Source organism: Strigops habroptila, chromosome 2 (assembly GCF_004027225.2).
Source record: "Strigops habroptila isolate Jane chromosome 2, bStrHab1.2.pri, whole genome shotgun sequence".
Taxonomy (NCBI): domain Eukaryota; kingdom Metazoa; phylum Chordata; class Aves; order Psittaciformes; family Psittacidae; genus Strigops; species Strigops habroptila.
In genome coordinates, this window is record NC_044278.2 from 101,154,551 (window position 1) to 101,168,309 (window position 13,759).

The 13,759-nt window shown below is 36.5% G+C and overlaps 1 protein-coding gene across 1 annotated transcript in view; it reads right to left on the reverse strand.

Moving 5' to 3' along the window:
- B3GLCT (beta 3-glucosyltransferase) overlaps positions 1–13,759 on the reverse strand; it is a 56,326-nt gene that overhangs the window by 26,203 nt on the left and 16,364 nt on the right. Inside the window, exons 4-5 of the mRNA XM_030476876.1 lie at positions 11,720–11,829; positions 1,245–1,321 (exon numbers count right to left, since the gene is read on the reverse strand). Of these exons, the coding sequence (XP_030332736.1) occupies positions 1,245–1,321; positions 11,720–11,829 (187 nt within the window). The remainder of the gene's footprint in view (positions 1–1,244; positions 1,322–11,719; positions 11,830–13,759) is intronic.

The window sequence follows — 13,759 nt, forward strand, 5'->3', positions numbered from 1 at the left end:
CTCAAGATGGAAATCTCTGCTTAAGAATCCTCTTCTGATTCCTGAATGACTTTCTTCTGCTTTATCACACAAATGAGCATTTCTATTTTTGCTTCTGAGTTTTGCCAGCTTTTAAGAACTGTAACTGTAAACCCTGTCACTGAGACATAAATAATTCAGAAGACAAACTACTAGGTCATTGAAACAGGAGTTAAGAAGGAAAACCGAACATGATTGGTAGTTGGAACATAATCTTTTCAGTTTTTCCATTTACTTTAATTCTCCTTTTGCTTCCTTTCGCAGTTTACATGTATCTCAAAGATATCTACTATACAAGCCCTATTTTCCTGTTTCTACGTACACAGAAAGCAATGGAAAGCAGATGGAAAAGCATCCTATCCTGCAACTACTCTGATGCAAAAACCTCAAACCAAAAAAAAAAAAACATCCTTCTGAGTAACTCTAATAAATTATATTAACTACATGAAACCTCAAGAGGCTCCAGAGCCTCTGGCATCAATTTCAGATGCAAGTTTTAGGCAAAGGATAGCCTTCAGCACTGTGGAGCTTAAGCACTTTCTGAAACAAGAATCACTGTTTCCTGACAGTTTGCTACAAACTACCATGTAAATGGAGCATGCTTTCCTTGGAGTCATCTGCAAAAACTAAGAAGAAAAGGTATTTGAGATTATCTGCCTTCTCTGCCCATGCTAAAATAAAAACTGGCCATATAAGCTTCTAAAAAGATGTTGAAACCTAAACCTTTTCACTACAGAGGGAATACCACCTCTCAAAAACACTGTAAGCAGTGAAAGACAGAAACACCAAATAGGTATCAACATCTATTTTTAAAAGAAAAAAATATTTATCCACTTCATTGAGCCAAGTAATCTGAAAGGTCAAAGTTCTGAAATACCTCACACCTTACACTGTGAGAAGTGGAGACCATATAGAAAAACAAACATTTAAAAAATGGTATTTGACTAGTTTACTTCCCTAATAATTTTAAACCCCACGATGATTTGAAGAAGGTAGTTGTTCAGTTACATTATATTATTTTTGTTCTTTTATTTAAAACAGCTTTCTCTGATATAATGAAATTTAACAGAAAATTGCTTTGGAAAACCAAAACAGGAGTAAGCAAGTGCAAAGATTTCAACTCTCATTCAAAAACTTTGCTTCTGAAAAGAGAGGTCTTAGTAATTAATATTTATATTCTCGGTTACAAAAAACTTCTGATAATAACTGGCATTGGCTAGACTTACTCTCTCATTAATGGTAATATTGTCCATGCACCTTCATGCCCGTTCATCTGATGAATAAGCAGAACTGTAGGTAATTCCTTTAAGAAAAATAAAAATATTCCCATTAAACTTGAATTGTACATACTTTTTTTTCCCTAAACACCAACTAATCTAAAAAATTTACTCTGGAATGATTACTTGGTTCTTCCTTGGTTTTTCACCAGCAAGCAGCCCTGCAGAACAGGTGACTTTGGATGAGATGAAACAAGTGTGGCCTGCAATTTAGGGAAAATGCTTCTTCCAACTTATGATTTCCTAATTCTCTATTAGATACAAAGCTAATACACTTCCAGCTAAATGTTTCATATAGGCCCATGTAAGCAAGTAAGCAATATAGCATACTCATTTCTTCTCCATATCATAAAAATCCCACACTGTAAAGAAAAACTTACAAATAATGGAGGGTATTCTACAAAAGCTTCCATTGGACAATCACATTACACAGACCTTATATGAAAGTTCTGACACTCTTTACTTTGCTGAACTCAGCTTTGACCTGTCACACTAACACCATGACAAAACCCCATGGGTTCATGCAAAAATCAAAATGAGGAGTTCGCATCTTTTCTTCCTGAAAATTCAAAGCAGCTTCCTACAGAGTAAAAAGCTTTTCATACACTTCTTTTCTCTTTTTTGATTTGAAATCTCTCTGGTATGGCAGATCCCAGTGTCTAGCAGACAAGCTATCATTCTGGGGTAGCTAAGAAAACACCCTTTAAACATGACCCTCTGATAAACGAAACTGCATAATTTATAATACATGCTAAAAGTGCGATACACTAAAGAAATCATTTCTAAATGATTCTCTACATGGTACTCTAAAGAATACCTGTCTCTGAGAAGTGCATTAAGCCAATCAAAAAATAACAATCTACTGGTTTAAAAATTATTTATGCTATTGTGAATGATCCACACTGAAATGAAACAATTCCAAAACTCTAACTTGGAACAGGATATTCACCTGCATCTAAAATGTTAGTGGTTCTGCTTCATGGTTCTAGTTCAAGCAATCTATCAAGTATGTTTTTGGTTAGTTTCGATTTATTGTAAAACCAAAGGCATCCAGAGGATTTTAGCAGAAGTGGCAAATCTCAGTAACAGTATGCTCAACATCTGGTATTTCAATAAAATGTACCCACTTCATGGTAAAACCATAAAAATACATTTGTTTACAAGATTGCAGACAGGAAGATAAAAGCACGAACTTCTGTCTTTACAAGAACATTTGTTTTTACAAGCATACAAACCCTGCGGTTATGCCAGTATCTGTATGTGGCCACGTATTTCATGTACAATAGGAGCCTGACAGAGATAACAGTAGTTAACCACAATATATTCAGTGTCTGTATCACTCTAAAGGCTGAAGTTGGATTCCTTTTAGCTACCAGTAACATTATCCCATGGCAAAAGGTATGAAGTAAATTACATAATCTAAGTAGCTGTACCATACACCAGGTATCTCCTCTTTAACAAAACACCCCATCTCTTTCCTTTGTGCAGATCGAAGGAGTGATGATAAAGAAAAAGCACTCTTTCTTGAGCTAATCTGATACTTTTGCAAGTATTCTTTTTGAAATTCTCATATGCCTGCTCTCCTTCTCTACCCAACCTCCTCTAAAACATGAATGTACATGTCCTGCATATACCCCTTACTTCCACTCATCTCTAACAAATGCATCAATTCTGACTTAATAAAGGAGGTGCTTAAAAAACACTGTACAGGTAAAATAACCTCTTCAAAAATACAGGAGGATCTCTGTGGCTTTTTCTTTCTCGTTTTATGTATTTTCACTCGGAACCTAGTGGAACTGGGCTGACCTATTAATTTTATTTATTTTACCTTCAGTATTAAGACAAAAGAAAGGCAAAAAGCACCTGAAAAAAAGCTTTTGGAAATGAAAAGGCATGTGCAGTATAGATCATCCAGGGATTGCTAGATACTCAACATAGTGATAAATAACTCACACAGTGCATCTGCGTACCTCATAAACTCTCCTACAAATGCATTCATACCCTGTACTGTATACACGGGTAATTTTATCTTGAAGTTGTTGTTTCCACAGTTACAAAGCCCATATGCTTTTGCACATATCGACACTTTACATATGACACAAGTCAAATTTATTCTAACTAAAATAATTTAATCACTTTTTCAGACCATTTTAAAAAACCAACAGAGTTTTCCTAATATGTTATATGCAGTTTTAAAGGGTTCAGAGAACGGCCATAACAGTACTCTACTTTCATAAATCAAGAGCAAGATGCTGCGTGCAAGTCTGTTCTCAAATAATCTTACATTAAAGAAAAGATAGAAGCATTTATCCAATCACATGGAGGTAATAACTGCTGCCTAAGAAAGTGATTTGAAGTGTTCCTGACTATAACTTCAGAGGCAAAAAAATAGTCAGAGTTTTAATGAACAGGAAGTAATTTTATTCCTTTTTCCTACAGTACATTATATTCAAATCCTCAGAACACAACTTAGCTGACAGAAAATACATTTTAATGCATAACCAAGCCCTGTCTCCTGAGTGCTTGCACACTAGATCCAACGACTCATGGCCTGGTAAGAGTTACAATAAGTATTTGTATCAGAAGTGACCTTTTTAGGCAGTTAGCTGGAATATTAATCCTTACACAATAATTTATTTCATCATCAAAAAGAAAGCTTTCTACTACAATACATTTCTGTATCCAAAACCTGTAATAATCCTATTTTGTAACAAGACAAAAAAGATGTAGAAAAAAATGGAAAAACTTTGAGTGCTTATTATGGTAAATGCTACCAGAGATACATATAATGAGATAGTAGTCTAGAAGGACAACAATGTATTGCAGTAGTGCCATTTGTTTGCTTATCACTTGTGCGGATAAAAAGCAGTGAGGAATACTGTCTTCACAGCTCACAGTTCATAAGAATTCTAAATAAAAGCAATCATACAAAAGACAGACATGTGGTATACAGTACACAGCTATTATTCATGAAAGTAAGCACTGGTGGTGAGCCATAATAATTTTGTTGCAAACTGATTTGAGTAAGATTCTTTATTTAGAATGTGTTTAAGGTAGGATTTTAGTATTGTGGTTGACAATACCAGCTTGTAAAGTGAATTTTTACTTAAAAGCAAAATCTTTCTCAATGAAAACTAAAGAAAAAACTTACGGCTTTAAACCAGAAGAGGGTAGATTTATGTTAGACATTAGGAGGAAATTCTTCACTATGAGGGTGGCGAGACCCTGGAACAGGTTGCTCGTAAAAGCTGTGGATGCCCCATCCCTGGCAGCGTTCAAGGCCAGGCTGGATGAGGCTTTGAGCAACATGGTCTAGCAGAAGGTGTCCCTGCCTGTGACAGGGGGTGAAATTAGATGATCTTTAAGATCCCTTGCAACCCAAATCAGTCTATGATTCTATGACATGATTTCAAACAACGAAATGAAGCTATTTATGGGGCTGATTCTTGTATTAGCAAACTGTCTTTTCAAAATCTATGAAGTCTATACTAACACTGGATGGTTCGCAAATTCCATGTGTCATACGCTCACACAGGCAATGATTTACTTGTGTCTTCTGCTCTTCTCTTCCTTTAGTCTATGGAAACAATATAAGCTCATTATCCTTCTATTTAGTGCAATTATCTACAGAAATTCTTAACCTCACAGAAACTTTTAAGGATTTCCATCTTTTAGTAGATTTTTATATTAACAGACAAATACATCACGAGTATCTTTGACTGACAGCGAGTTTGAAGCAGCCATCTCCCTAGCTAACTTAAAGTGATACATGGGGCAGCAGGTCCCTTTCCCCCAACAGTCTCTTACCAACTAAACCTAAAATAAGTTTTCTAACTAAGGAAGAAAAAAAGGAAGAAGAGAAGGCAGAGGGACAGCAGTGGAGAAAAAAAAGCTTCCACAAGACAAGAAATTTAGTAGATGTATTTGAAATACTAGCAGAAATGATCATGAAAACTTACAAGAACATATTAAACTGTCAACAGGTTCTGATTTTAAGGGTTTAAAACTGATGATTTAGAAATTCTAGTCTCGTGTATATGCGAGAGCAGTGAATACGGCGCTCTATACAAAGATGACTGAGCAATTTTAACATAAGAGACAGCAGCCACTGTGGAAGAGGAAACTTCAGATCAATTTCTTCTACTTTTCTAATGAAAATATACATTAGCAAAATGATTTTGTTCAGATCCTATTATGTATGCAAAGATTGCTGCAGAAGAGGCTGAGAGGGGCACCTTTGCCTAAAGGTCTTTAAACTTCCCAATTTCATGTATATATTTTGCCCTGACATGAGAAGCCATCTCTGTGAGGTGACAGGTCCCATTATCTGCATTAAAAGGCAATGCAATTACCACATTTGACTGGGGAAAGCAGCTATATAACAGCAGTGTATGATGTGTAAGATAGGGCCAAGAAGAGCCTATTCATCACTAGTAAAACATTTAGAGGATCTCATTAGTGCTGAATTAGCCAATTTCTACACATTCCTTCAAATCTACTGAATATCTATTATGGGAAGATGATCTTATTCACCTTCTAGCATTACAGCATAGGTAACTCTTACAGTTTCAACAGTTAATGGGCTAGACACCAATTTTGCTAATAATAAAGCCTAGTAATTGCCAAAAGGATTCTGGTACCTTTGCAGAATGAGAAGCAAGGGCATATCAGAAAGTCAGAGATCAAACAAATCAGAAAGCCAAGAAAACAGCTGGAGGAATGCAAAGATAAAACAGAAGTCAGTCAAATCTGTAAAGTCCTGTAAGATAACCTTGAAGTGATTCAAGACTACTCTGAAGTACATTTTCAAAACTAAATAGTAATTTTGTACACTTTTCCTGAAACACTTTCAAAAGGTTTGATTTTTAGAACTTAAAGACATATCACCCTTCAACAGATCAGAGTTCAAAAGCATTTCAGAAGTTGAGCACCCAAACATTGAGGCCCCAAAGCGAGCAGCTGCATTTTCAAATGCAAATCCTAGAAGAAATTAAGCATTATGAAGACAAACTATGAACTCAACAGGAAAGAAAATTACCAAGAACATGCTGATATCAGGCAATGTATGTAAGCAGAGTAAGTAATGCATCAGAAAACAAATGCAGATGTTAACATAGATAAGGAAAGGGAAATATGAACTTCATACACTGGGCACTTAAACGAACACACTCATTAGAGACAAGGTTTTTGTACTGCAAGCTCTACCCACATAACAGAAGTGAAGTTTTATGGACAGATTAGGAACATACCTATAAATATGACAGTTTTGGATGACGTTACAGATGGAAGTCAGGCAATACAAAAGCAAAGGGGGAAGAGAGAAAGGTTGGATTAAAATGAAGGTGCAACCAAAATTCATAGAGAAATCTGAAAATGAGGGCAAGTCTGAAATATTAAATTAATCCATCAATTTGTTTTCTGTCTTTTAAACAAGAAACCTAAATTATGCCAAGTACAAATATGCAAGTTTAGGAGAAAATTCAACTAGTATGGCAATATTCAGGTGTTCGTTACCTAAATGCTAAATGTTGATTTAAGTGGGAGAAAAAGGACAAAGAAATGTCATTTCCAGAATTTTCTATTCATAGACCAGAGATGAAACAAGGCTTTTAGTAGTTACTGGTACTATCCTCTGACTCAAGCAATACAAACAGAAAAAAACATTACAAGAACACCACATACTGGGTACTATGATACTCAAAACATTTGGACAAGGATTTGTGTGGTTTCAGGCAGCCACTGATAACAGCTGGAACTTCTTCCTCCCTCTCTTTCTCTGTAGTACCATGTTCCCTAATTAATTTTTTTTAGTCCATGAGGGACCCGCTGCAAAGACTTCACTTCTTTGATAGAGTGCCAGATGCTCTCTGCTCTCACCACAGAGGAGTGCAGGACTTTCCCTCTCAGCAAGATACCTTTACACAGTCTACTGCATCTGATCTTTGTTCTACAAAGAGGGAAAAAACAATGGAAAGCTGATGGAGAAGGCATGCCTAAGAGCCTTATTTTTCTTAAATAAAGTCAACAAAAATTGTCCACTGCCTGGCAAGATAAGCTCGTAGATCTTGAGGAATAAGCATTTTAAGAATTAAGATGATAAGCACATTTCATGAGGCTACAGGATTTATTTGACATGAATAAATCCTTGCGGAAGAAAAGAAAGCTGTTGCTAAGAAGGAAACAGATGGCACATGAACATTTTGCACACACACAAAAAAAGGATACTAGATCTAATAAGACTGGAAAATAAAATAAAGTTATGCATAAAACATACCTGATACAATTAAAAAAAAAAAAAAATAGGGTTGAATTGATACTGTGGAAAACCTTGCCATAAAGAAACTTTTGTAGTCATGGAGATGGAGGGGCAGGACAGAATGTAGCTCAGCTCTTCACTTACATATAAGCAGTTAAACCTTGTTAAAACTGCAAGATCCAAAAAGAATCATCTGGTCAGTCTCAGCTGGAAAACAGCTTCCATGGCATGGGAAGCCATTATAGGAGGGAGAGGAGAAAATGGGGTTTTCAGGCTAGAATCTAGAATTTGAGTAAGTAATCTAAAATTGAAGCAACAGCTATATTATGGAATTGCACTGCATTTATGGCATTAATTTTGAAAGGTCTCAAGCAAATTAAGTCTATGAATATTCAGCCTAATACACCAATCAGTTCAAAAACAACTCAGTTGCAGTGAACAAGCAATCCTTCCACAAAGTTTTATAACCACAAAATAATTAACATGAATGTGAGTTTTACAGTAAGGGAACAGTTCAGATCTACTCCAAGAACCACTGGAAAATTTTAGCTATAGAGCTTGTTGTAGGTCAAGTTGAGGAATGTACGCTTGTTCATTTGTGAATACATCTAACAAGGAATAAAGTAAGGAAAGAACTACTACAGCCCAAGAAAAGCCTAGATATATTTTGAGACTTGTTTCCATCACAGCCTGATACTACTTTAAAATCTCTTTCAGGTGAGATATGGATGTCAGAATTCACCGTGGGAATAGTATCAAACAATATCAGAGGAATATTTAAAGAGGCTTTTGGACAGCAGAACTTCAGCTAACTTCAGCATCTGAAATCAGATGTGGAAGTAGAGCTAGGAAGAACTTCAGAAAACACTCATTCATCCAGGAAAGGAATGCACAATCCACTGGTGAACTGAGCAAAAAAAAAAAAAAAAAAAGACACAGTGTACAAATTCCCCGAAAGGAGTCTCTCACAGATGGCCAAAACATGAGCAGGAACAATTTGGAGACGGATCATTTCAGACAGGAACATGGCAATGGCTTAACAGATACACATTAAAATTCAAGCCAACTAATTATATACTCTTTTCCCCTTTTCAACACTTTAAGAAAGAAATCTTCCATATTATTGCAATAGTGCAATGTTGCCATCAGCACAGCCTAGGCAATTAAAATAACAGATATTTAAACTACATATGCCATGCTCAACAACAACTGGCACTTTGGCAACAGATACTGAGGCCATGAATCTAATGACATTATAAAATAAAGCTGAGACAGGCACCAAGAGGCTTTCCAACCTTATAGATGGCAGCAGCTAGCACACTGAGTTAGTCAATTTGTGTTGGAAGCAGAAAAATAGAACCTCCTGTAGGATTCATGATCCTCTTAGATAACAAAGAGACTGAACTTCTGAGGTACAGACCACTGGCATCAGCCAGATGGGTTTCCAATCATTTTGTGCCTGCTGGAAACAGGATTTTGCAAAATAGTTTTAAATAAACAGGAACACAACTATAGGACGCTCCTAACATCTGTCATCCGTTAGTCTAACTGGAAACTGGAAGATTGACAGAGAATTTGTCAATTACATATTAAGAAAATATAATGACTATGTTAACTAAAGCAAATATTTACTCAAGCAACATAATACAGCGGTTTTCTATGTACAGTTCATACTTTTGACTGTATTTGTTTCTTTCAAACTAGTATTAATAGTCACTACAGTAACAGTCCTTGAACTCACAAAAGAGCAATATACCCCTTTATATGCAGGGATAGTTTAAATTTGTGGAGCTTCATTTCTATGAGATCATACAAAATACAGGATTTTGCTCAAAACAGAGTAAGCCTAATAGTAACAACACTGCAAATTATAGTTACAACACTTCTATAAAACAGAGGTCATACTTCATATCATCTATTTTTCATATGGAAGTATGTGATGCTCATTTAATTTTCCAGTACTTCATGGTATCAGTCTTAACATCTTATTCTTACATTCTTGGTTTGTTGGTTGGTTTTATTTGGTTTTTTTTAACCCCGTAATGGATAGCACTAATTTGCTGTAAACATCTATTGTTTGGTCCTGTAAGAACAAGCAAGTGAACCTGATGATTCAGTTGATCCAGTCCTTTCCTTCTATACAACAGTTGTCCTTTAAAACATAAGGATTTAACTTCCTTTGCCTGCAAGTAATAATTCCATATGTATTCCACATGAATTTCAAATGCTGGTGTGCAGGATTTCAGAGATCTCAGTACGTTCTCCATAACCAGTATTACAGGGTCATGCCTCACAGTGGCCAACAGTGGAACTGCGAGTTGACATAAACAATCAAGACACACCAAGAACATTCTGGCTATGCTCATTTTTTTCCTGTACATTGATGGCTTTTCCCTGTTCCCAGATTTCAGGTATGAGATTTTTGGTGTGCTGTATTTCCATCACTGCTTCTCTGAGATGCTTTGAATGTTGTTCAACAGGTACCTCTTAATATTGGAAAAGCATCACCATTTCAGCATTTAGGCTTTTTAAAAGCCAGTTCAGTTTGCTCATGGCAGAAGTACACTCACAGGTACAACTCTTCGATTACAAAATAGGTTTTACCCCTCTCCTATAAAACATTCCTATACTCCTGCCTCGCTGAAACTATTCATACTTCCACTTACTGATCTTTTCATAATTCATATTCTGCAACATCAATTAGAGAGCTCAACTAAAATCTTTGTTTTTAACAACTGAAGTCATAATCCTCTCTGCAGACATTGTATCTGAACACTTGTCTCAATCCCAAAGAGGACTCTGAAAGAGCAGAACTCCACCGAACAAAGGCTGTTCACATGACTGATTTCATTAAAGGATTAAAAACTGCATTTAGAATGGATTTAATTACAAAAGGTTTGATAAGCTTGGATAAATGAAGCCGAAAACATCCAGGAATCTGATTTAGGCATTCCAAGACCAAGATACGTAAGGCAATCTAAATCAGACTTCTTACTTTGCAACAAAGAACCTGGAATTGAAAAATGGGTCCAATAACCTCACAGCAAGCTATTTCATATCAGTGGATGTATGCCCCTCTTACTTTTTTCTGATTTTTATTAAAGACAAAGAAAATAAAACATTGTTTATGTACATGTAACTTTCAATAAAGACTTTCAATTTAAGTCTCTTAAAAACCTTTTCTCTCTAGGCTAAAGTTTCACAAGTAAAATATATTAGTGTTAAGCCAAAACCAGACTTCTACAACTCCAAGCAGCTCCCAGGCCGGCATGGCCCACCCAGCAGGTGCGAGGCACAGGGCTCAGTCTGCAGTGGAGGTGGCAGAGGAACAAGTAGTCAGGGAAGGTACTGCACCACGAAGGGAGCCGGTACAGATGTAGGCAAGAAAGGTGTGGAAGACCCTTGCTGTAGGAAGTAGGGAATCCTGTGTTAGGATTTTAATGTCCACACACGTGCTCCTCTACTGCTACAATGCTACAGTTGTGCAATGAAATTCTGACAAAACCTACACTGCAGCACCTTCATAGAATCACAGAATCCTAAAATGGTTTGGCTTGGAAGGGACCTTAAAGCTCATCCAGTTCCAACCCCCTGCCATGGGCAGGGACACCTTCCACTAGACTGGGTTGCTTCAAGCCCCATCCAACCTGGCCTTGAACACTGCCAGGGATGGGGCAGCCACAGCTTCTCTGAGCAGCCTCTGCCAATGCCTCACCACCCTTATAGGAAAGAATTTTTTCCTAATGTCTAATCCTAATCTCCCCTCTGTCATCTTAAAGCCATTTAAGTTTCATCAGCTCTAATAAAATGAAGTACTCACCTAAAACTATTCCATTACTTAAATTATTATGGTTTTCATTCCCTAAAGCATCTCTTTTTTTTTCCTAAACACACTACAATAATATCACAAAACTGTATTTATCAAATGCCACCCAAACAAAAAAAAGCTGTTACACAAAAAGGTAGACAGTTAAAATTAAAATTAGTGATAAATCACAGCACACAACCAGTAAGTACCCACTGAAACAGTTTTCTTATAATCACACAGAAGACAGTTAACAAAAGGAATAAAATGGATTTGAAAAAAGGCACAATAAAAAGCAATATTTCTAGTAAAATGCAGTAAAAGCATGCATAACAAGGTGCAAACTGTATTATCTAAACATACCTTTCCAAGATCTGCAGCCTGTTTTAAAATATCTCTTTTTAGATCTTCTGCTCTCTTGGAATGAAAAGAATTACTTTGACTCTGGATGATAAATACAATTTCTTTTAGTTCTGTAAACCAGAAAACAAGAAGATTTAAAGACAGAAGAGCTTATTTTCACTTTTTCTCCAAAGCTAGTGAGAACCCAGGTGTCAAGGGGGGAATCTATTACATAGCAATTTTTCTTTAGTTTTACAAATATTTAATGAAATAGTAAAAAGGCATAATTGATCACAAAAATAAATCCAAAATGGCCCTTTTAAGGATTAACATATAAAAAGCATGACACGACTAGAAGATCGGCAGCAGATCTTATGCCCACAGTTAATAGTCGCCATATTCATGAAGTTGCTTTTCCTCCAAATCACCAGCACTCCTATTACCAGAGTTAAAAGCTGTTAATCGTAGACCAGCATCTCCCCTCACTAGGCGAGGCATAAACATGAAACAGAAAAGATGTTTCCTCAATAAAGACTTTAAAACCCTACCCAGAAACAAACATCAGATAGAGAGAAACACACATAAGAATGAGGTAATACTCTTTTATCTGACAGGACAGCATCAACATCTCACGTGTGTTTACAGTGTTTAAAGGCGCCACAGTTAAGAACTTTCAATGGGACAGGAGACGGTGAGAAGTTTAAAAGAAAATAATGAAGTAGCTTTGCAAGCATTTTTGGATAGAGAAAGTGCTTATTAAGAAATACAAGTAGGTGATGAAGCCGATAGCCAAATTTTCTTGATCATAATATACAGAATAATCCCTCAACACTTTGAAAGCTAAGAAAAACAGGCAGATATGACCCCATTCAGAAAGAGAACACAGCAGAGGACAACAGAGGATGAGAAGGTGAAAGGATGAGGACACATGCCTCTTCAAAAATTCTAAACAAGTTTGACCTCTGCTGTATAACCCACCCAAGACCATAACTAAGCAGCAATCGAGGCATAAGATGAGAACTGCGCAATACTGCGGTTTGTTTGTTTGGCCAGAAAAGGTCAAACTTTATAAATACTATGCAGAAAGTGTGCAGACGAGGAAACTCAGAATGTAATTGAAGAGGTCCAAGTCAATGACCCACCGATTACTGCATAAGAAACAAAAAAAGTTAGCAGTGCTGTTGTCCAGTGTTCAAGGAGATAAATAAAGAATAGGAGGATCAAGAACTGCATTAAGTCTGTCACTCGAGGTGACAGTCATATCAGGCATAAGGGATAACAGATTCTCGTTAATTCAGCAAGGAGACAGCACAGAAAAGGCTGCTCAGTTAATGTCTACAGATCACATCACTCCAAGACAAGTCAGTACGAAAAGGAAAGAAATTAAAGTCACGTGGAATCGGTTCAGAATGTCAAAAAACACGGAGAAGGAATGAAGTACACACCAAAAAAAATATATAGGTAACAAAAAAGATGTAGGAGTCAAACTTCAGAAAAGCAATACTTCGAGACCACCATCTTTAGCAATATTATGAAATATGAAAAGGAAAATAAAGATACAAAACCTCTAGGAGAGCTTCCTAAGAACACCTTCTGCTACTCCGTTGAAACCAAACTGTAAGACAGAGCAGATGTCAAACTGACGACAGCCCAGCATGAAAGTTCAGTAGAGAACTAGAGTCACGGCTGAGTGAAAGCTGCCAGATTTTCCTACAAGCAACGTCTGTGAAGACAAACATCCCAAAGACACAGGACCTTAGAGGAAGCACATGAAGCTTCTTGTCTGGCAGCAGATTATTTCAATACTTTAAATCTGCAGTTTCACTACAGTATAAATTCAAGTTTTACATCATGCAATATTTAAAGAGTATATTCTTGCATCATAGATCAAGTCAACCTAAAAGATCAGTATTTTGACCTCTATATTAAGAATGCAAACTTGGCAAGTGGAGTAGAACGAGTGAAGAACAGTAGAACAAAGATGGAAAACAAATGTCCAAAGAAGGAAAAAGTCTCAAGGAAAAAGAGTAAAACTGAGCACACGAAGTAGGATCACAAGAA